At 40.9% G+C, this 24,470-nt stretch overlaps 1 protein-coding gene across 1 annotated transcript in view; it reads right to left on the bottom strand.

Moving 5' to 3' along the window:
• The window catches only part of SLC15A1 (solute carrier family 15 member 1), a 55,231-nt gene that overhangs the window by 8,530 nt on the left and 22,231 nt on the right, over window positions 1–24,470 (bottom strand). The window contains exons 6-18 of the mRNA XM_066380652.1: window positions 23,530–23,629; window positions 23,213–23,303; window positions 20,931–21,014; window positions 17,756–17,838; window positions 13,609–13,695; window positions 12,761–12,850; window positions 10,246–10,290; window positions 10,049–10,081; window positions 9,877–9,965; window positions 8,325–8,406; window positions 5,634–5,753; window positions 3,750–3,896; window positions 1,546–1,595 (exon numbers count right to left, since the gene is read on the bottom strand). Coding sequence (XP_066236749.1) covers window positions 1,546–1,595; window positions 3,750–3,896; window positions 5,634–5,753; window positions 8,325–8,406; window positions 9,877–9,965; window positions 10,049–10,081; window positions 10,246–10,290; window positions 12,761–12,850; window positions 13,609–13,695; window positions 17,756–17,838; window positions 20,931–21,014; window positions 23,213–23,303; window positions 23,530–23,629 — 1,101 coding nt within the window. The remainder of the gene's footprint in view (window positions 1–1,545; window positions 1,596–3,749; window positions 3,897–5,633; window positions 5,754–8,324; window positions 8,407–9,876; window positions 9,966–10,048; window positions 10,082–10,245; window positions 10,291–12,760; window positions 12,851–13,608; window positions 13,696–17,755; window positions 17,839–20,930; window positions 21,015–23,212; window positions 23,304–23,529; window positions 23,630–24,470) is intronic.

The following is a 24,470-nucleotide window of genomic DNA, read 5'->3' as shown; positions in this document are numbered from 1 at the left end:
TTTAGTTCTAAGATGAATAAGTTCTGAGGATCTAATGTACAACATGGTGACTATAGATAATAATACAGTATTGTATACTTGAAATTTGCTAAGAGGTTAGACCTTAAGCATTCTTATTACACACACACACAAAAGGTAAACTGTGAGGAGATGGATGTGTTAACTCAATTGTGGTGGATACTTCACACATTAAATCATGATATTGTACACTTTAAATATATACTACTTTTTCACTTATAATAATAAAAATGGAAAACATAAACAAAAATATAATGCTATGATTTTAATAAGAATTGCACTAAACTCACAGATCAGTTTGGGGAGAACTGATATCTTTACAATATTAAGTCTTCTAATCCATGAACCCAGCATATCTCTCTAGTTATTTAGCTCTTCATGGATTTCTTTCAAAATCCTTTTGTAGCTTCAGCTCTCAAATCCTTCTTATATTACATTAGACTATAAGTAGTATTCATCTCTTTTGGAGATACTATAAATGCTATTTAAAGTTTCAGTTTCTAATCAGTCATTGCTGGTAAATAGAAATATGTTTGTTTTGTGGTTGGCCTTGTATCTTAAATGCTTTCTAAACTCACTCATTGATTCCATGAGCTTTTTGTAGAGTCCTTGCGATGTTCTATATAGAAAATTATACCATCCATTAATTGAGAGTTTTATTTCTTCCTTTTCAATCTAGATACTTTTACTTCTTTTTCTTGTCTTATTGCATTAGCCTCTGGAAGGGTGTTGAATATGAGTAAAGAGAATAGATATTACCTTGTTTCTGATCTTATGGGGAGAGCATTTTACCATTAAGTAGAATGGTAGCTTGAGGATTGTTTTTTAAATGTCCCCCCCCTCTTTTTTTTTTTAGCAAGAGAGACAGAGACAGAGAGAGGAACATAAAGGAATAGATAGGCAAGAAAGGAGAGAGATGAGAACCATCTCTCTTGTTTACTGATTGTTTTCATACATGTGCCTTGTTTATTGATTGCTTTCTCACATGTGCTTTGACCAAGGGGCTGCAGCAGAGTGAGTGACCCCTTGCTCAAGCCAGTGACCTTGGGCTCAAGCCAGCAACCTAAGGTGTCAAGCCAGCAACCCTGAGCACCAGCTGGTAACCCTGCGCTCAAGCCAGATGAGCCCAGGCTCAAGCCAGTGACCTCAGGGTTTCGAACCTGGGTCCTCTGCATCCCAGTCTGACACTCTATCCACTGCATCACCACCTGGTCAGGCTAGATGTCCTTTTTGTAAGTAAGGAAGTTCCCTTCAATCACTAGTTTGCTGAGAGTTTTTCTCATAAATGGATACTGAATTTTATCAAATGCTTTTTCTGCATCAATTGATATGATAATATTGACTTTTCTCTTTAGTTTATTAAGATAATCATAATGATTAATTTTTTAAAATATAGAACCAGCCTTACCTTCTTGGGATAAATCAATACTTTTATTTTACATAATTGGTACAGTTGGACTTTACTATGGGCATGCATTACCTCCATAGAAAGTGCATATAATTTAATTTTTAAAGAAATACACATACCTTATTCCATTTTCTCCTTTTTCTGGCTTCTGATTAAGGCCATCCTTCACCTGAGGAAAAAAATGTTTTAAATTTTGTCTATTAGAATACATTTAGGTTACCATTTTAGCCTCTGAGAAGGAGAATGAGGATGACATTTATCCTGGGAGCTAAGGGCACCATGATTACATTTGCAGGGCTCCATCCTACAGCCCTGGTTTTCCCTGAAGGTAACATGAGCCTCTACAATTGCTGATGCTTGCTTTCTAGTGCTTCCAAAGAACACTGTTTCCCGAGAATTTAGAACAAGTCATTCAATAGCTCTCTAATTAAACACCTGACCCAGAAGACTTAATCCTATATTGCAGTTTTATAGAAACTCATTTAAATTCACCTTACAGTGTATCCACAACTCATTCATTTAGTTCAACTATACCTTCAGAGCTTCTTTATATGCTGAGTGGCATATCTAGATGCTTATATTTTGTTTAAAATATTTATATGTATTTTTATTGCTTTTACATGATGTATTCACTATATTTTTTTTTTTACAGAAACTGCTCCAGTTTTCCAATTATTCAGGAGAAAATGTATCAATGAATACAATTAAATACATACAATTAAATAGATACAGGGTGGGCAAAAGTAGGTTTACAGTTGTGAGTAAATAAAACAGAATTTATTCTTGTATTATTATTTATTAAATATTGTACTATTTTCCTTACAAACAACTGTAAACCCACTTTTGTCCCACCCTGTATAACTGAAAAAATCCTCAAATTTTTGAAATTAAGCAACACAATTCTAAATAACATGTACTGGTTTTTGCACTTAAGACAGTAAAATAAATTAGTAATGCAGATAGTAAAGAATGTTATATAGAATTATTATTTGAGGCCCTGGCCAAGTAGTTCAGTTGGTTAGAGCATCATCCCAATAAGACAAGGTTCTGGGTTCAATACAAGAATCAACAAGGAATGCATAAATAAGTGGAACTACAAATCAATCTCTCTTTCTCTCTCTCACCTCATTCTCTCTCTTCTTCTCTCTCAAATCAATAAAATAAATTTAAAAAAAATTTTTTTTTAATTTATTTATTTTATTCATTTTAGAAAGGAGAGAGAGAGAGAGAGAGAAGGGGGGAGGAGCAGGAAGCATCAACTCCCATATGTGCCTTGACAGGCAAGCCCAGGGTTTTGAACCGGCGACCTCAGCATTTCCAGGTCGATGCTTTATCCACTGTGCCACCCCAGGTCAGGCCAAAAAAATTTTTAAATGTTAAAAAATTATTTGAGATTAGTCTGCGTATTTAGAAAACCGAAGAGATGAGCTAAAAATTATAAGAAAGTAAGCTGTGAGATATAAATTAATATACATAAATAAATATCCTTCATATGTAGAAATCAACCACATCAGAAGTCATAATGGATATAAATGTTCCATTTATAACAGTAATTATAAAATAATCTCCAAATATGTTTAAAAAAAAGAATATGCAAAATCTATATAATAAACATTAATATTTGCATTATAACTGTAAACCTACTTTTTCTCACCCCTGTATTTTAAATTTTGTCTCAAAAAGTCACAGAGAGCCTGACTGGTGGTGGTGCAATGGATAGAGTATCAACCTTGGACGCTGAGGTCCCAGGTTCAAAATTCCAAGGTCACTAGCTTGAGCACAGGCTTATCCAGCTTGAGCACAGGGTTGCCTGAGCATGGGATCATTGACAGGATCCCATGGTCACTGGCTTGAGCCCAAAGGTCATTGGCTTGAAGCTCAAGGTTGCTGACTTGAGCCCAAGGTCACTGGCTTGGCGGGAGCTTCCCCTCCCCTTAAAAGGCACGTATGAGAAGCAATCAATGAACAACTAAAGTGATACAACTACGAGTTGATGCTTCTCATCTCTCTCCTTTCCTGTGTCTTTCTCTTACAAAAAAAAAATGTCATGGAGAATACACATATGTACTCTGTTTGTTTGTGTTTACACACACACACACACACACACACACACACCATGCTCAAAAGTTCTTTTAAAAAAATTTAATATTAACCCTTGCTATCCACCAAACTTTTATTGAAGTCAAATGACTTATGTCCTTGAAGAAGGAAGAAATTGAGGGTTATCTATTGTAATACAACATAGAGGTAAAACAAAGTCACACTACCATGTCTCCAATACCACATAGAGTAAAGGGTTAGCTGCAGGTGTCCAGCTACTTACCACTCGGTAATTATTGGGGTCCCACACTAGGAGGGTATGGCGATGACCCTGCGTAAAATTATGAATCACTTGAGTGAATGGTGATTCAGGAGAAGAAATGTTTATACTTGTCAGCTTGTCCACATCAAAAGTCATAAATTTGTCAGTCTGTAAGGGGGAAAAGGAGTGATAGTTAACACCATAGATTCTTGCTCTGCATTGTGTGACTGAACACTGTCATGACATATTATCCGATATTCCCAGTACATGTTCATAAACATCAAAAAATGCCTTTGGGGGAGCTGGCATTGGTTTGTCTTAGCCCATGCCCTATAAAGAAGTTGTCTAGTATTACCAAAGAAATTATACTTTTCATCCAGCATTTTTATTTTGTTTTATGAGGATAAATGCTATGGAAATAATTTTTATCATTGAGCAAAGAAGAGCATCAGCCCTAAAGATAATCAATCCTGGGCTGCCCCAAACATCAGGAGTCAAACTTCCTTTTTTCTTCAACACTATTAGCTTGGCAATATCTAAGGTAGTGGTTCTCAACCATGTCTGACTAAGAATGAGACCAGTTCAGTCAAAGTTCAGTCAAAACCTGTGGGGCTGGGATCCAGGTACCAGAATTTTCAAAGGTCTCCAAGTGATTTCAATATGGACTCAAGACTGAGAACCTTTAATCCAGACCAATGACTGTCCACATTAGGGTTTTCCAACTTCGGCACTATTGACATATGGAGCCAGATAATTGTTTGTTGAAGGGGTTGTTTTGGCATTCCTGGCTTCTACACAGGAGATGCCAATAGCACACTCCCAATTGTGACAACAAAAAATGTATCCAGAGATTGTCGAATGTCCCTTAACATCTGGTTTCTAGGACCTGATCTCAGACTAAAAGCATTATGATTCTAGTGTCGCTCCATTGTGGATTGAACAGACATGGGAGTCAGCTTGGAAACTATTGTTAGAAAAGTTAGAATACAAAAGGGAAGAAGCTCATTAAAAACACAATTTAGGCCCTGGCCGGTTGGCTCAGCGGTAGAGCGTCGGCCTGGCGTGCAGGGGACCCGGGTTCGATTCCCGACCAGGGCACATAGGAGAAGTGCCCATTTGCTTCTCCACCCCCCCCTCCTTCTTCTCTGTCTCTCTCTTCCCCTCCCGCAGCCAAGGCTCCATTGGAGCAAAGATGGCCCGGGCGCTGGGGATGATGGCTCCTTGGCCTCTGCCCCAGGCGCTAGAGTGGCTCTGGTCGCGGCAGAGCGACCCCCCGGAGGGGCAGAGCATCGCCCCCTGGTGGGCAGAGCATCGCCCCTGGTGGGCGTGCCGGGTGGATCCCGGTTGGGCGCATGCGGGAGTCTGTCTGACTGTCTCTCCCCGTTTCCAGCTTCAGAAAAACACACACACACAAAAAACAAACAAACAAAAAACCCCCACAATTTACACATTTTTGTAAGTGCTGAACTTCTTTTAACCAGGTCCTTTAAGAGTTCATATTGCAAAAGAACAAGTTCCATAGACTTCTCTCCCATTATATAGTATTGCCCCCGGTGGAGGACCACTGACACCGATCTTGCTATTACAGTGTGGGTCCACGACCAGCACCAGCACCAGCACCAGCACCAGCAACATCACCTAAAAGGTTGTTTAAAATGCAGGTTTCAGACCTACTGATCAAGAATCTGTCTGCACTTTAACAAGCCACCAGGTGATTCAGATGCATGTAAAGGTTTGCAGTGCACTAGACTAGAGCGAAGCCAAAAGGAAATCAAGATACTAAGACATTTCACTTCGGGGCTTGTCTTGGAATCCTACACAAGGACCAAGAAGACCAGCTTCTGCAAATCCTATTATAACTCAGGTCAGATAATGAAAAAGAAAATTGAAGTTCCTTCTACTTACTTGAGACACTTTGTCTAGTGTCACATTGTTTCCAGGAAAATATATAGTCATGCTATTATTTCCTATATTCAACACTTGAATTTGGACTTCATTTCCTTCGGGGAAGGCTGGAAGAGTTTTCTGAGCAAAAGAGAAGATAATTGGCAGTAAGGTCTTCAGTTTGTATGGAATATGGCACTAGAGTCAGTTTGCCGCAGCCTTGGGAAGCTGTGCTGGTCGAGGCACATCAAATGCCCCCACAAAGCCTCCAATAGCTCATTTAATGGAACCCATAGAAAATAATGTTTGTAGAGAGCATGGAAATAATCAGAAAGAGGCTACTATTTTTTTTTTTTTTTTTAGTGACAGAGACACACAGAGAGAGGGACAGACAGGCAAGAAGGGAGAGAGATGAGAAGCATCGATTCTTCCTTGCAGCTCCTTAGTTGTACATTGATTATTTTCTCATATGTGCTTTGACTGGGGGGCTCCAGCAGAGAGTGACTTCTTGCTCAAGACAGCAACCATGGGGTCATGTCTATGATCCCCTGATCAAGCCAATGACCCTGCACTCAAGCTGGCGACCTCAGGAATTCGTACCTGGGTCCTCTGTGTCCCCGTCCGATGCTCTATCCACTACGCCATCCACTGGTCAGGCAGAAAAAGGCTATTATTGCTCCTAACTGTCTAACTCTTGGACCTATCTACCTACCTGTATGTCAGGTGATGCCAGGTTATGAAGCTAATATCAGGGGGTGAGGGTGGTCAGAGTAACAATTAAATGAAGACCTATCTTGTGGCATCTGAGATCTCCTCTCCAGGGATGGCGCCCCTGTAACCCTCGAAGCCCAGACCTCAGCCCTGGACACAGCGCTCCAAACATCCTCTCACAGGTGTGTTATGCTCTCCTGCCTCCACACCTTTGCTCAGGGTTTCTGCCTTTTCCCTACATGCCCGCTCTCTGCCTTTTCCCTACATGCCCGCTCTCAAATCCCTGTGTCTCTAAAGCAATCTTCTATTTTAGCTCCACAATTCATTTCCCACAAAGCTAGTTATGTTCAAGGAAAGTGAATACACCCATGATCATAGCAGCATTATTCATAATAACCAAGAGGTGGGACAAGCCGAGTGTCCATCAACAGATGAATGTATAAACAAAAATGTGCATATCCATACAACCAAATACTATTCAGTCTCAAAAAAGAAGGAAATTCTGACACATGCTCCCCAGGAATGAACCTGGAGGATGTGTTAAATGAAATAAGCCACTCACAAAAAGACAAATACTGTGTGATTCTACTTACCACAGTATCCAGAATATTCAGATTCAGAGACAGAAAGTAGAATGGTGGTTCCCAGAGGTTGGGGTTGGGGAAGAGGACTAGGGAGTTGTTGTGAATGGAGATAGGGTTTCAGTTTGGGAAGAGGAAAAGCATTCTGAAGATTGAGTACACAGCCCTGTGTACTGAACTGTACCCTCAGAAATAATCCAGGTGGTAAATTTTGTGATGTATATTTTAATCACAATTACAAATTAAAAATAGTTCTGGCTGGGCCCTAGCCAGTTGGCTCAGCGGTAGAGCGTCGGCCTGGCGTGCGGGGGACCCGGGTTCGATTCCCGGCCAGGGCACATAGGAGAAGCGCCCATTTGCTTCTCCACCCCCCCCCCCACCTTCCTCTCTGTCTCTCTCTTCCCCTCCCGCAGCCAAGGCTCCATTGGAGCAAAGATGGCCCGGGCGCTGGGAATGGTTCCTTGGCCTCTGCCCTAGGCGCTAGAGTGGCTCTGGTCGTGGCAGAGCGACGCCCCGGAGGGGCAGAGCATCGCCCCCTGGTGGGCAGAGCGTCGCCCCTGGTGGGCGTGCCGGGTGGATCCCGGTTGGGCGCATACGGGAGTCTGTCTGACTGTCTCTCCCCGTTTCCAGCTTCAGAAAAGAAAAAGAAAAAATTAAAAATGGTTCTGGCTGTATAGCTCAGTTGGTTAGTGCATCGTCCCAAAGCACAGAGGTTGCTGGTTTGATCCCTGGTCAGGGCACATGCAGGAGCAGATCAATGTTTCTGTCTCTCTCTCTCCTTGACTCTCACTAAAATCAATAAATATTTTTTAATTAAAAACAGAAATTAAAAAAGGAAGGAGTGAGGGAGAGAGAGTGAGAGACAGAGTGAGCGAGCGAGACCTTTAACCTTTTATGTTACATACTATGTAACATTTGGTTTCTAGAACCTGTCAGACTAAGGGCATTAGGAGTCGAGTTTAGCCCCATTGGAGGGCTAATAGACATGTAAGTCAGCTTGGGAACTAACTGTTATCAGAAAAGTTAGAATACAAAATGTAAGGCTCCCATCAAAAAGGCAATTTATATAGTTTTGAAGTACTTTGTGAATTCATAAAAAAAACGAGTTCCATAAACTTCTCTCTCATTATATAATAAAAACTGAAATGGAAGATCCTTCTGTAACTGCCGTCTAATGTTTCTCCTAATTAAATGCACCCATTTGTCCCTATTTTTGGCTGCATCTTTTGCAGAAATACGACCCCACAGCCCATGCTGTCAGAAAGGGACTTTTGCTTCTGTGGTACATCGTCTGTAGCCCAGAACTTAGTTATTACCAAAGATTCTGGTCTCCCCTAATCCTTTCAGTCCTGGAGAAAGAAGACTTCTCTACACCCTACCTGAGCCAAGAAAGGCCATGGAGAATCAGGGGGCAACTCACATCAATTTCCACCTGCACAACGGCAGCCACTACAAACGCCATGGAAGCCAGGAACATTCCGACTGTCATCTTCTTCAAGGAGCTGATGGGGGAAGCAAGAGAGTAATTCTCAACCAGCCGCATACAAACAAGGTAATGATAGGCCCCCAAAAGAACTCCTTTCCACCATCCCCCCAAACAAAACTAACTCCACTCCCAAAACATATGAGAATGAAAGCATCTCTTCATTGTTCATGACCAAAATTAGGGTCAGAAAATGTAATATAGCTTCTCATTTGCATTTTTACATTTAATTTCTAGAAATTATAATTTGGGCAATATTTTAGATTATGATTAACTATTCTAGCACCTATAGTATGGATGAGGAATAAATTTTCCTTCAACTAGGCCTTGGCCATTTGGCTCAGCAGTAGAGCATTGGCCCAGCATGTGGAAGTCCTGGGTTTAATTCCCAGTCAGGGCACACAGGAGAAGTGGCAATCTGTTTCTCCACCCTTTCCTCTTCCCCTTTTCTCCATCTGTCTCTGTTCTCCTCCTGCAGCTATGGCTCAAATAGTTAGAGCAGGTTGAGCAAATTGGCTGGGGCGCTGAGGATGGCTCCATGGCCTAACCTCAGCCTCTAAAATAGCTCATTTGCTGAGCAACAGAGCAGCAGCCCCAGATGGGCAGAGCATCGCCCAGTAGAGGGTTTGCCAGGTGGATCCCCATCAGGGCACATGCAGGAGCCTGTCTGTCTGTCTCCCTGCTTCTCACTTAATTAAAAAAAAATATTTTTTCTTGATTTTTCTGGGTTCTTTCTGCTGGTCTAATAATTAAATCTACATGAGATAGATGAACAAGAGAAAGTAACCAAATTTAATCACATCCATATATATGGGAACCCCACGTATATGAGAGGTTCAGGGACAGAAAAGGAAGATGGCATCCTGAACCAAGGAAGGAGGTGAGACGCTTTGGGGAGGGGAGGAGGGCAGTTCACAAGATGACAATAAAATCAGTTTTCAGTAATTTAGATGTTTACCCTGTTACTTAGATAAGTCATAACAAATTATTTCTGATTATGACTCATTATGGGCAAGCCCCCAAATTTAAGTTCTTTGAGGGAGAGGTAAAAGTTTTTTTGTGAGCCCACAGGGTCTGGATTGCTTTCAGTTCAAGGCCCCCAATTTAGATTCTTCTAAGCAGTGCAGGGAGGGACGGAAGTTCTCCTGAACCGAAGGGTCTAGATTGCCTTTGGCTCAAAATACTCTACAGGCCATAGGGGCGCATCCTGGGGAAGCCTGTTCTGACCAACAACTTTAAACATATATAAGACAGCCTTCATTAGAGGCCTTTTCAGGCTGCTATTAATAGTACTTTTATTTTAAGGGCAAGTTTTCAGAAACATCATCATACGGACATCTAATGCAAATAAATGTCTTTAAAAGCCCCATCATATAGGTGGTGTTATAAGAGGGGCGACGGACATTCTTTCCACGGAGTCCTGAAAGCTGAGGGAATACAGCCCAGGACTGAAGGAGCTTCACCCACCCCCAACTTGCCAGTCACCTACGTGAAATTGAAGCCACATTTTGCAATCAGAGGATACACTACAGCATCTACGATGGGGACCAGGATGACAATCAAGATGGCGTTCACGGTCTGCAGATGAAGTGGAGATGAACTGTTACCACTGTCTCAAAGGGGTTTTGATCTCTGAAAGCAACTTAAATATTTTCTCTTACCTGCATCTGATCCGGCTGAATTTCAATAAGTCCCTAAAAAAAAAAAAACCAGGTTGAAAAGTCTAATTGTTAAGTTCCCATAGACGACCAACTTGGGGGTTGAGAATGTCATGAAAGGGAAGGAGAAAGGGGGCAAAGGGACTAAAACAAGGACTAGTGACCAGGGGAGGTAAAATATCTTGATGTTTCAAACTTACAATTTTCCCACTCATCGTTGTTGCTTGTAGTGTCCACCTTGAGCCCTTAAAAACGAATAAGTTTACTGCATCATTTGAGAGCGTGGGTTTTAAACATTTTACAAGTCAATGTTGAGTTTTTTCTAAACCAGAAATGAGGTCTGAAATGCTATGAGGTTTAAATTTTTTTCAACATCAAATTTGTCTCCCAGCTCCATTGTTATCCTGGGTACGAAGAAATAGCTTGCATTTCTGCTCTACAAGTTAACATGACATCTAGTGCCCCTGCCCCTCACAAACTACTACTCTGAGACACAGCTTTCCTTAGGAAAGACAAAATGCATTTCTGTGGCTTGCTGGCAAGTAAGACATTACCTGCAAGGTGAACGCAGCTCTATACCCCAAGGATATTCTATATTCATTGGCAACATATATTCAAGAATTCTGTTACTACTAAGAACCACTTTTGACAGCCTAGGCTGTCCTAAAATGTAATTCCATGAAAGGAGTGACGAATTTAAACCTGAACAGCCTGACTACATTCAGTCTGTTTTATAAGAAAAGATAATTCAGGACTGTACAAGTCCATCCGACTATTTCCATGGAGAACTAAAGGTGTAAATGCTTCAACATCATCTATCAACTTCACCAGGAGGGTATCACAGAGAGTCAGGAAATAAGCCACGGTTCGTATTCTTACTATATGCCCATCCCTGATTATTTTATACAGGTTCTCTAGTTTGCTCTCCACAGTCTTGCCGTGGGATTATCCTTCCAGAAGGGCTAAGGGATTACTACAAGTCACACAGCTGAAAGGAGATGAGTGCATTTCTGGTGCAAGCTCAAATCAATCCAATAACAGGTTTGTATTCAACATGCAAAACTGCCTCCCTGGTCTTTAAAATGTTGTTTTAAATTCCATACTTATAAATAAGGCGATTAAAGTGTACACTCAAAATTTTTTCCATGAGATGGTTTACCCTTATAATAATCCTTCCTGCACAATAAAATTACACACATTTGTAAGTTTTTTTAAAAACTCGTTTCTAAAAGAAATGGTGTCTTATTACTTTGACCTCACACATTGAGTTATCTAACCCTATGTTGAAGAATTTCTAAGCACGGACCTTACAGCTGTGAGAGAAAGAGCAGGGCAACAGGCAATGATGGGGCTCTAGTTTCCTGCTCTTAGAAGAATGACTTTGGGGGAGTCATTTTGCATCCCTGAATGGTACTTCTAAACCAAGCATTCTTATTTATTTGTTTGTTTATTTATTTGTTTATTTATTTTTGTGCGTGCGTGCAAAAGAGAGAGAGCTAGACAGAGAGACAGATACAGGCAGACAGGAACGGAGAGTTAATAAGTATCAACTATCAACTCACAGTTGCGGCACTTTAGTTGTCCATTGATTGCTTTTTTTATGTGCCTTGACCTGGGGTGTGGTGGGTGGGTGGGAATCCAGCCAAGCCAGTGATCCCTTGCTCAAGCCAGCAACCTTGGGGTCATGTTTATGATCCCATGCTCAAGCCAGTGACCCCAAGCTCAAGCTAATGAGCCTGTGCTATAGCCAGATAAGCCCATGCTCAAGCCAGCAACCTTGGGGTTTCAAACTTGGGTCCTAAGTATCCCAGGTCAATGTTCTATCCACTGTGCCACCACCTGGTCAGGTCCAAGCATTCCATTTTAGATGGGATGATATCAAGTCCCTAAATGTTCTGTGGATCTCATAAAAGGTAACATATCCATTTACTATGATGCAGCAATAGAAAAATTCTATTCTCAGTTTTTGTTTAGTTTTGTTTTTCTTTTTCCAATTTTTCTTTATGCTCAGTGTTAGGCCTAAGCTGAAAGTTGTTCCCAGCAGCTGCCAGTTTCAGTTAAGATTACAAACATAACTGACACTAATAAAATCACAATAGCCTAGTCCCAAGCCAGCTTTAGTCAGATTGTAAGAATAACTAACTACACACGACTCATGATAGCTTCTGTAAATTCTAACCTCAGGCTAGAAGGAACCTTCCATCCCCGAGGGCACAAAGGAACTGCTGTGAGAGCGTCCACCAAATTCGCGGAGAAGACAAACCAGACCCCAGCAACCCGTGCCAGCCATTCCCCTACATATCTTCTCCCCTACCTTTGCTTGGGGAAGTTGTCATCCTTAAGATACAACCTCCCACAGCTCAAATAAATATTCTTTTTGATCAGTTTTGATCCCACGCAACTTCTTTTCGGCTGTACCTAACACTCAGTTTTGATTTGAAAGAGTCTTGGACACTTCGATCAAATCTTTCCCAAGGCTTTTTTACTTGATCACATGTCATTTCTTCACTGTTTTCAACAGAGATGTGGATAGGACCATGGAGAGCTGATTTTTTAAAAAGTGACTCAGTGTGATTAACTGGTCAAATACATGACTAAAAGAGAAACTGGAAGACAACATTTTTTGAGTTACATACTAGCTATGGCTTGGTACGTGGAGGCATCCAAAGAACGCTTGCTATATATACACATGTGCAAAACCCAGCTTCGCATTACCTGCTGATCAAACAGGGCCCAGAACATCGGGAGTGGGATGTACAGGAACATCACTCTCGTAACCATCTTAATTTGGGAGATAAGCCGCTCCTGTAGTTGGAGTGGAGGAACGACCAATCAGACATGACTTGTGTCACAGTTATCAGCAATGTTAGTTTCAGTGTAGACTTATTTGCATCTGGAGACAAGCTGGATGGTGATTAACAGTTTCAAAGCACCACACCCCAGGCTTCTTTAGAAAACGAAAACAACTTAAGCTATTTAAAATATATGAGTGAAAATGTCTGTTTAGGAGGTAAATTACTCAGATTGATATTTAAAATGCCACTAAATGTAAATTCAGCTGCCACCACTTAACTCTTCTATATTCAGAATAAGTTATGTGAAGGAGGAGGGCAGAGAGGGATAGATAGGGATAGAGGAAGACTTGACTTGGGGTGGTGAACACAATGCAATATATTGATGATGTATTATAGAATTGCACACCTGAGACATGTAGAATTTTATTAACCAATGTCACCCCAATAAATTCAATAAAAAATTAAAAACAGACAAAAAAAAACCCAAATTAAAGTTATGTTATCATAATTATATATAACTGGAAGGTTGTACCAAATGAAAATCTATGACAAGGTAATACTGTTTCCAGATAAATTATATCAATTGTTTATCAATTTTTTCTCACTATAAAAAATCACACTCCTAGAGTCTTACTTAACATGATAATGAGTCCCGAAAATACAGCTGGTAATCTCATCCATGAAGCCTTAACAACATGAATGCAACTGTGAGTTCACTTTCTAGAGGTAGGTCACTGGGACCACACTGGAGCCATAATGATCACTTACATCGTACTTCTCTTTGGCCCAGTCTAGCCAGTGCTCCCGTTTGGGAAATTCCTTACTCCGGTGCCTGAACCTATTTTTGATGGCAAACTGAAGGAAGAAAAAGCACATTTCAGAACAGGACCGATTACTTTATCAGGGAAACACATTTTGATTAAACTTTTAATGGAAACATGAGAAAAGCAAAATAAAATATTGTATATCCTATATATAGGACAATGCTCAAAGGCATGGCATGCATCTATTTCTAATCTCTTACTAACTATGAGTGTGTGAGTTGGGTAAACAAAGTCACACTGTTACCAGTCTGCTGTCCAGAGATTAGCAGTCCATAGAAATATAACGTGTGAGGCCCTTGCCAGTTAGCTCAGTTGGTTAGCACATCATCCCAATATGCCAAGGTTGCGGGTTTGATCCCCAGTCAGGGCACATATAAAAATTGACCAATGAATGCATAAATAAGTGGAATAACAAATCAATGTTTCACTGTCTCTCAAATCAATCAATCAGTAAATAAAATACAATGTGTGACATTTATGTTTTCTGGTAGCCAAATTAAAAAGCCAAGAGAGCCTGACCTGTGGTGGCGCAGTGGATAAAGTATCAACCTGGAAACGCTGAGGTTGCTGGTTCAAAACCCTGGGCTTGCCTGGTCAAGGCACATATGGGAGTTGATGCTTTCTGCTCCTCCCCCTTCTCTCTCTCTCTCTCCCCTCTCTATAATGAATAAGTAAAATCTTTATAAAAAAAATAAAAAAAAGCCAAGAGAAAGCAGGTAAAATTAATTTAAAGTACATTTTCTTTTTTTTTTTTAAATTTTTTATTTATTCATTTTAGAGAGGAGAGGGAGAGACAGAGAGAGGGGGGGGGAGAGACAGAGAGAGGGGGGGAGAGACAGAGAGAGAGAAGGGGGGGAGGACCTGGAAGCATCAACTCCCATATGTGCCTTGACCAGGCAAGCCCAGGGTTTCGAACCGGCGACCTCAGCATTTCCAGGTCGACGCTTTATCCACTGTGCCACCACAGGTCAGGCTAAAGTACATTTTCTTTAACTCAACAAACCCAAACCCAAAACATGACCTTAATATATAATCAATATTTCAAAAATCCATAAAATGTTTTATATTAATTTAAAAAAAATCTTTTTTTTTCATTTATTTTATTATTTTTTAATTTTATTTATTCATTTTTAGAGAGTATAGAGAGAGGGAGAGAGAGAGAGACAGAGAAGGAGAGAGAGGAGAGAGAGAGAAGGGGGGAGGAGCAGGAAGCATCAACTCCCATATGTGCCTTGACCAGGCAAGCCCCGGGTTTCGAACCGGCGACCTCAGCATTTCCAGGTCGATGCTTTATCCACTGCGCCACCACAGGTCAGGTTTACATTAATTTTTATATCAAGTCTTTGAAATCCAGGGTATACTTTACCCTTATAGCACATTTTAATTTGAAGGCTAAATTTTTATCAGTACTATTTGATTTGTATCTATATCGCATAAAATTTATGCTTGAAAACACTAGATTTACATACCGAAGTTGTTCCAAACATATGTTCAAGTTTCCCAAAAACTGAATTAAGCATTGGATTTGAGATTTTAAAAAACCTATCACATAGAAATAAATGTAAAAGAGATTATATATAATTTAAATTCATTTAAGTGAAATCCAATCTAATATTCTGTTCTCCAGTTAAACCTGTCACATTCCAATGTTCAATAGCCACATGTTAGATAGTGAAGGTTTATAATTGGATTATTGCCATACAAAGGACAGTGAAAATCCACTTTATATAAATGGATTTATAAAAAAATAAAGGTTATAGTTAAACATATTTTAAAATATGGTAACACAGATTAGAAAAATATATGGACTCGCCTATCATAAAATTAGGGGCTTCTTGTTAGTAAGAGGCTTTTAGAAAAAGCCAAGTATATTTGTAACTAAGTAGCAGAAAGAGGGCTCCAGTGCTGCTGGCTAGGGACATGCACTTGACTGAAAGGCAGTAACTCAAAGCTATGGGCTGGTTTTGGGCTCTGGGTGCTACAATTCTCAGGACTCTAAATAGCTTGAAGTTGTTCTTTTGGAGTTTGAACCAAGTTGTCAATTACTTGGCAAGGAAGGACTTTGAGAGATCATTGGTATGATCCCCTTCTCGTTTGGAAAACATTTTGTGATGGGAATTGATCTAGTTAATGTTAAAGTACAGAATGAAAAAGGAATAGTGGAAAGGGAAGATCGTGTTTCTGGCCCTGAGAGGACACGTTGGTTTCTCGAAGTAAAGAGCACACATATAATTTAGTGCAAGGAAGCCAGGCAAAGGGAAAGCAAATGACCTAACATTATCTTCAGGCTACTTTTACATCCAAAATATTGTTCACACATGTTATTGTTTTTAATAAATAAATGCCACATTTCCTTCTGATTATATATATTTATACAATGTATATATTCACTAAAAATGGGGAGTAAATAGAGGAATCAAGTTATTTTGACTTCATTATTTAAATATTTCTACATTTAACATTTATTTCCTGACTTTATACGTGCCTGTATATACATATACGATATAGATGTATATAGTAGAAAACATATTCTACATGTTCCTAATACCAAATAGTCTCTGAAGAAAAGACTTCTGGTGGCTGCATAATTGGACATAGATGTGCTGTAAGTTAGGCATTGTTCTTCCATTTTCAGCAACTTGGAGGACTTAAAGTTTTGCTGCTATAAATTTTTATTTATTTATTCATTTTAGAGAGGAGAGAGAGAGAGAAGGGGGAAGGAGCAGGAAACATCAACTCCCATATGTGCCTTGACCAGGGAAGCCCAGGATTTCGAACCGGTGACCTCAGCGTTCCGGGTTGACGCTTTATCCACTGTGTCACTGCAGGTCAGGCTAAACGTTTGTTTGTTTGTTTTTTATTGATTGATTTGAGAGAGAGACGGAGGGAGAGAAACAATGATTTGTTGTCCTACTTATTCATACACTCATTGGTTGATTTTTTTTTTTTGTATTTTTTTTTTTTTTTTCGGAAGCTGGAAACAGGGAGACAGTCAGACAGACTTCCGCATGCGCCCGACGGGGATCCACCCGGCACGCCCACCAGGGGCAACGCTCTGCCCACCAGGGGGCGATGCTCTGCCCCTCTGGGGCGTCGCTCTGTTGCGACCAGAGCCACTCTAGCGCCTGGGGCAGAGGCCAAGGAGCCATCCCCAGAGCCCAGGCCATCCTTGCTCCAATGGAGCCTCGGCTGCGGGAGGGGAAGAGAGAGACAGAGAGGAAGGGGGGGGGGGTGGAGAAGCAAATGGGCGCTTCTCCTATGTGCCCTGGCTGGGAATCGAACCCGGGTCCCCCGCACGCCAGGCCGACGCTCTACCGCTGAGCCAACCGGCCAGGGCCCATTGGTTGATTCTTTCCTGTGCCCTGATCAGGGATTGAACCCAGAACCTTGACATATGGGGGCAACCAACTGAGCTACCCAGTCAGCTCTGCATTGTTTTTACCATTGTAATTATTACACTGATAATTTCTGAAGTGAGTTCATGTTCATTTTTGAGCTATTTTTTTAGACTAGGTTGCTGAAACCGGGGTTAACCGACCTCCAGACTTCGGACTCCTCTGCGCAGCACCAGCCGCATCTCGCCTCACGTCTGTTTCCCTGCTCCCTGACCAACACCAGGCGTTGTTTACCGTTTAGACGGGTGAGGAGTCACTTTGCTTTGATTTTCTTTAACCATCGATCTTATTTTATAAGTTCAAGAATAATTTCTCCCTTTTTGAGTTTGGTTTGTGTCCTTTTGCATGTGGTAAGTTTTATAAGAAACATCAATTTATCAAAATATAGGGGTGGGCAAAAGTAGATTTACCCTTGTGCGTATGCAAAATAGTTTATTCTTCTATTATTATTTATTCATTATTGTATTATTTATTTGTATTATTTGCTTTCTTCTTATTATTGTTATTCTTTCATATCCTTATACGTGATTTACCTTTTAGGTAATGATGGCTGGTAATTTAATCCTCTTTTGCCCACCCCCATAGTAAAGAACACTAATAAAATAGAAGTCAAACTTTATTGAATTTCCATTTGAAGGAGCTCGAGGGTTCTGGGGTGACTAAATGCCACTGAGAGAGAGCTACTGAGATACTTACCCCAATGCACTTGGCTACCTTAGCCATGATGTTACCCTGGGGCTCGAACTTCTTGTACATGCTACTGCCAACGATAAATACAACTGGGTGGGGCAAAAGAACATGTATTAGCAGGGCATTGTCGGAGCTACCTGTGACCTAGAAGATGTGCTCTTACTTCAGCTATGACCTTGTTTTGCATATACTGGAATTACTCACAGAATGGGTTTACCTACCTACCTACTTCCCAGTTTGCAAAGTGTTTTTGAGCCTAACAATAGCAGGAGCTTCTGAGTAATGTTCTATTTGTGTTCTCACATACAAACAACGATGTCAACTACTACGGCCCAGGACTCGGGGCAGCTCGAGGACATGTAGTACAGATATTTAGGCACAAGTGCTATCACTATGTAAAGGGAGGACAAAGAAATACGTGCTTTCACATAGCGGATGAATGTGTTACTCTTATAAAGACAGAACCAGCTTCAGTTTTCCAGATGCAATGACAAGAGAAAGTTCTTATTTTCTTAATCTCCTGAAAAAAATTATAACTAATCTGTTGAAACTTTTACTTATTTATATGTGACAGAATTTATTCTGTGGCCATGGCCCAGAAACACAGTTACAATTACTTGTGTCTGCAGTGACAGTCTGACAGAAGTAAAAGCACTTTTACAGTGCAATTCTCCCATGAACCCTCTCAGGAAAGACATACTGTGAAAATAACTGAGGGGAAGAAAAGCATTTCTGGAAGAAACTCGAACACAATCCCTATATTGGGAGATTTTTAAGTTTATTTATTTATTTATTTATTTTGAGAGAGGCAGAGGGTGGGGGGGGTGGGGACAGGAACATCGACCTATTCCTGTATGTGCCCTTACCAGGGATCGAACCGGCAACCTCTGCGGTTGTTTTTTTTTAACCTATATTAGGATTTTTTATTATCTAATATCAGAATTCAAAAATTTAAAACACACCCTGGCTGGATAGTTCAGTGGATAAAGCCAATGTGCTGAGGTCATGGGTTTGACCTCTGGTCAGGGCACATATAAGAAGCAGCTGGTGCCTGACCTGTGGTGGCGCAGTGGATAAAGCATCGACCTGGAAATGCTGAGGTCGCCGGTTTGAAACCCTGGGCTTGCCTGGTCAAGGCACATATGGGAGTTGATGCTTCCAGCTCCTCCCCCTTCTCTCTCTCTCTGTCTCTCTCTCTTCTCTCTCTCTCCTCTCTAAAAATGAATAAATAAAATAAAAAAAAAAAACTAAAAAAAAAAAAAAAAAAAAGAAGCAGCTGGTGAGTGTACAGCTAATTGGAACAACTAAGTGGAACGAGTTGATGCTTCTTTCTTTCTCTCTTTCTTCCTCTCTCCCTCCATTCCCTCACTCTCAAATCAATTGAAAAATTTTTAAAAATTTAAAATACCAGTGAATTGCCTGAATCAGACTTTATTCCCCAATTAAGAAAGGGCCTGAGATTTTGATAGGCCCCAATTCTCCAGCATATCTCAAGTATGTGTCTGTATTATAGATGTTCTTTATAGTTGACGAGAGGAAAGTTGACCTGTATTCTCACCACAATGCCAGTTTTCCTCAATCCAGACAGGAATAGTAAAGGTGCCCAACAGATTGAGTTTACATTTTTTTTTTGCTAACTAATATTTTAATCTTTAAGCATCTGATTAACTGAAGCCTATTTCAAGTATAAGATTGCTGCAGACAGAAGCTCTGGACATGGTGTTGATACATAGGTCTTGGTCTGTTCTCAACTCCTCCATAAGAAAAAGCATAATCTTTGGTGTAATAATGACTCATACAGACTAAATGACAACTTACCAAAAGCAACTTAATACAGTGTCCAGCCTAAAACAAGTTTTTGAGGTTCTCTCAATTTTTGAGGTCTTCTCTATTTCCATTTCCTTACCCAGAATTAAAGAGGAGGAGGCATATATGAGCCTTTTGGGGGGATATAGCAGTAGTTAAACAATTATGGAAGAAAACAGACATATACAAGGGGTAGAATGCTGAGCTTTTGCATAACTGTATGAAAAAAAGCTAAATTGTTACCTGAGCAACAGAGGTTAAAAAGGTGCATACTTGATACTATTAAGAATTAAAAAAACATCAGAGAAAGTGAAAGCACCAATTGCTACCTCTTTGAGTGGAAGGAGTAGCTATGAAGGCTTGAGATGGCAATTGGGTTGTTTCCTTCTTGTAATACTGTTACAGGTTGAATTATGTCCCCCATCCCCCATCCCAAAGATGTTGAAGTCCTGATCCCCAGGACCTCAGCCTGTGACTTATTTTGAAGTAAAATCTTTGTAGACAATCCCGGTAAGGAGGTCATTATGGTGGCCCTACTCCAATAAAACTAGTATCTCTACATAAAGGGGCTGTTTGGACCCAGATAGGCACACAGAGGGAAGGCCATGGGCAGACTGATATGATGCTGCCACAAGCCAGGGTACTACAAGAGGGAGGGAGGCCTGGAAGAGATTCTTCCCAGAGCCCTAATTAGAAGAATGACCCTTCTGAAATATTGATCTTAGACTTCCAGCCTCCTGAACTGTGAGACAATAAATAAATTTCTGTTGGTGAAGCCAGTCTGTGGTATTTTGTTACGGTAGTCCTAGGAAACAAAGACCCCTAACATCTCTCAAGCTAGACTACGCCATGTAGGAATAGCTTCAGACTTCTTAAGAAGCCAGTGTCAAGAACTCATGGGTAAATGAATTCATCTAATATACACATATAGTCATAGTCATCCTAGAAAGATATTCTAGTAGAAAAATTCTGAGATGATACATTGTGGAAATGTAGATGGTATTGGACCATGTCTTCAAGTTGGAGATAAGCACATATTGATAAGAAGAAAAGTTTCCAGCTATGGGTTCAGCTAGTCTAGCAAGTTCTATCATCTTCATCTTAATCTGCCTCAATAATATCAAACCTTTAGGTGTCCAACTCAGTTGATCCCTTTTTCTGTAAACACTTTTTAAAATTTCCCCTAAAAAATGCCAACTCTACTTTCTTTGAATTCTCAGAGCATGTTTAACATGGGATGGCAACTCTTCATATTACATTATTATTACATTTTGTTTATTTTTGTTACATGAACTTTGAAAAACTGGTCACAATAATTAGTGTGAAGGCCAGAGCTGATCACAGGATTGTATTAGTTCAACCGATTTCTACTTACTCAGAGCCACAGCCATGAGGGCAGCCGGAACCCCGAACGCCAGTGGGTAACAAGCTTGCTTACTATGAATTCCACATTCCTGAACTGGGGAGAGATTACAAGATTAAAATTCATTATGGTATTGGTAATGCTCATATAGTTCCCATTTTTTAAAAAAATCCCACACTGCTTATTACGTATTCCTTTCACTTAATGTTTTAGACTTATCCATTTGCCTTACTGATATCCTTGCCTGCTAAGCAAAGCAACTTTGTAGTAGAAAGAGCAGGAGATTGAGAGAGGTCTCATCTCAGCACTTAAGTAGATGTCTGATACTAGCCAAGCCAAAATCATGTTCAGTGGGTTTTCTTAGTGGGGGAGATAAAAATGATCTGAGCCTGACCAGGCTGTGGCACAGTGGCTAAAGTGTTGGCCTGGGATGCGGAGGACCCAGGTTCAAAAACCAAGGTCGCCAGCTTGAGCACGGGGTTGCTGGCTTGAGCGTGGGATCATAGACATGACCCCATGGTCGCTGGCCTGAGCACAAGGTCACTGGCTTGAAACTCAAGGTGGCTGGCTTGAGCCCAAGGTCGCTGGCTTGAACAAGGGGTCACTCCTTCTGCTGTAGCCCTTCGGTCAAGGCACATAAGAGAAAGCAATCAATGAACAACAAAGGAGCTGCAACGAAGAAATGATGCTTCTCATCTCTCTCCCTTTTTGTCTGTCTGTCCCTATCTGTCCCTCTCTCTGTCTCTGTCATAAAAAAAAAAAAAGATCTGAATACTCAGAAAATAAAAAGAAGTAGCTTGGAAAATCAAGATTGTATATTCTTGAATTCATGCCAATTTGAAAACAATGAGATGACTTGAGCAGAGGTCATCTGTGAAGGGCCAGAGAGTAATATTTTAGGCTTTGAGGACCATTCAGTCTTCGTCCTAACTATTCAACCCTCCTTTTGCAGGGTGAAAGACAATACACAAATGGATAGTCTTTGTACATTTCTGGATTTGGCCCATGGGTGATAGTTTGCTAATCCCTGACTAAGGATCTATTTTAACTCTGAAATCCTAGGACTGGTGTGAAAAGAAATGAAGGCGTTAGTAGGGGCAACAGAAAATTCTGGAAATCCTTTCAATGGAATGTTGGAGCCTCCAGGAATCTTATCCTACAGGGGCTTTACCTTCCTCTCTACTAGCTATTCCACTATTTTCTAGAGAAAGAAGGCAACTAGTAGAAACCGGACAGTCATGCAGTGTTTCCTACTCATAGCAGTGCAAATAGTTCCTGTTCATAGCAATGAAAAACCAATTCCCTCCCTGTGAAGATTATAAATAAATCCTTGTTAGTCGAATCACTACCTGAACTGACTAGTAGCTTTCTAGTTCCCTCGTTAATTCATAAATTATATAAAATCTTTGTCACATGCTCATTTCATACTTGTGTGAGTGTCATGATTTTACCTTTAAAAGTTTATCTTTTAACACATTCTCTAATTCAAATGTGCATAGTATATATTCTAGTAGGTGGGGAGGTGGGAGAGGTGAGAGAGCATAATGTAAGAATAAAAGCTACTAAAAAAATAAATAAAAGCTACTAAATTTTTACATAAAACAAGTTGAAATGTGGTTTAAGTATCATCTCCAAACTACCTGTACTAGTCTATGCTGAAATACAGAAATCCTCACAAAACATTTTATTCCATACTTTAATCTGATTCAGTGTGCTCATCATAATCTTGTTTTGGCCTTAGTTGTCCCCAAATATTCCCTTCCACATGGGAAGTTCACAAACTCTCAATGGATCATTAGCAAGCGCAAAATTCTGAGTGTTGTTGGCAGTTGCCGTCTCATCCTCTTTCTTAGGCAGTTCCTTTTACAATATCTGAGATTACAGGAAAGCACAGAATGACGCCACACCCACCAAATCCTTCCTAATTCACTGAACGTCACTGGCAAGCAAAGCTTGAAGGCAAACGTGTGCCTTTCACAGCCTCTCCTGTCTCATCTCTTACCATGAGTAAGGACTTTGTAGCAGTGATCATTTAGAAAAATTGACTGCTATGCTAAGGATGCTATAGATTCTTCAGTGGTCATTAGGAGAAGGGAGACAAATAACATTGAAAGGGAGATAAAACTTGAAAAAAAAGAAGCTCCTATTCTGGATTTCAATGTTCTCCAGAATGTCTGGTAGCTGAGGTACCACAAAACAAAGCCAGGACTTAAACTTTTCACCTGACTCCCCCCCCCCACACACACACACAATAAAAACAAAAACAACAGAAGTCCCCTTCAGATATTTTTTACCTCTGAGAATGGGAGTGATAATCGTAGAAAGCAAACTTCCAGCATTAATGGCCAAATAAAAGATGGAAAAAAATCGGTTTCTTTGTTTTTCCTATAATAGAAAGGATAAAGTTAAAGTATAATGACTTTGGCTATATATCAACTTATCAAATACAGCTGATGGTCTGACTTCACTTCTAACTTAGATTTGATCAGCATCTGACTTTCAAGTCTACTTGAGAAGATTCCAGCGGAGAACGGATTCCATGTCAGCGGGATCTGATTCCTGGAGGTTTATAGTTCATTTATCTGGTTTCTCTGAAGGCACATGCTCTTACCTGGCCCTCTTCAAACTGATCTCCGCCAAACGCAGACACACAGGGCTTGATTCCTCCAGTACCGAGAGCTATCAGGGCCAGGCCGATCATGGACAGCACCCTGGAGAAAGAAGGGGGTGTCATTGCTGAAATGTGAGATTTTTAAAAGTAGGAGCCTCCAGTGTCCTCATTCCCTCAGAGGCCCAGGTGCAGTGGTAAACACGGAGAAGGGACACAAGCTATATGAGAAGATAATGCACAGGACTGTAGTCTTGAAAGGTGAAAGGAACTTGATCTTACAGGCCTTCAAGTTTATACCACTATCTAATAATTTGCTAGCTAGAAAATTTATTTATTTATTTATTTTTTTTTTTTTCATTTTTCTGAAGCTGGAAACAGGGAGAGACAGTCAGACAGACTCCCGCATGCGCCCAACCGGGATCCACCCGGCACGCCCACCAGGGGCTACGCTCTGCCCACCAGGGGGCGATGCTCTGCCCATCCTGGGCGTCGCCATGTTGCGACCAGAGCCACTCTAGCACCTGAGGCAGAGGCCACAGAGCCATGCCCAGCGCCCGGGCCATCTTTGCTCCAATGGAGCCTTGGCTGCGGGAGGGGAAGAGAGAGACAGGGAGGAAAGCGCGGCGGAGGGGTGGAGAAGCAAATGGGCGCTTCTCCTGTGTGCCCTGGCCGGGAATCGAACCCGGGTCCTCCGCACGCTAGGCCGACGCTCTACCGCTGAGCCCACCGGCCAGGGCCACTAGCTAGAAAATTTAAAACAATACCTTGAATACCAAACAAGAATTCTTGTATAGTGGTTTGTTTTTTTTTTTCAGACATTGTTTTCAGTAAAAGAACAGGTAAGTGAGCCTGACCAGGTGGTGCTGCAGTGGATAGAGGGGCGGACTGGGATGAGGAGGACCCAGGTTCGAAACTCCAAAGTCGCTGGCTTCAGCACGGGC

The sequence above is a fragment of the Saccopteryx leptura genome, chromosome 4 (genome assembly GCF_036850995.1).
Source record: "Saccopteryx leptura isolate mSacLep1 chromosome 4, mSacLep1_pri_phased_curated, whole genome shotgun sequence".
Lineage (NCBI taxonomy): Eukaryota > Metazoa > Chordata > Mammalia > Chiroptera > Emballonuridae > Saccopteryx > Saccopteryx leptura.
Note: the sequence above shows the minus strand (reverse complement) of the source record. Positions and strands in the feature narration are given on the sequence as shown.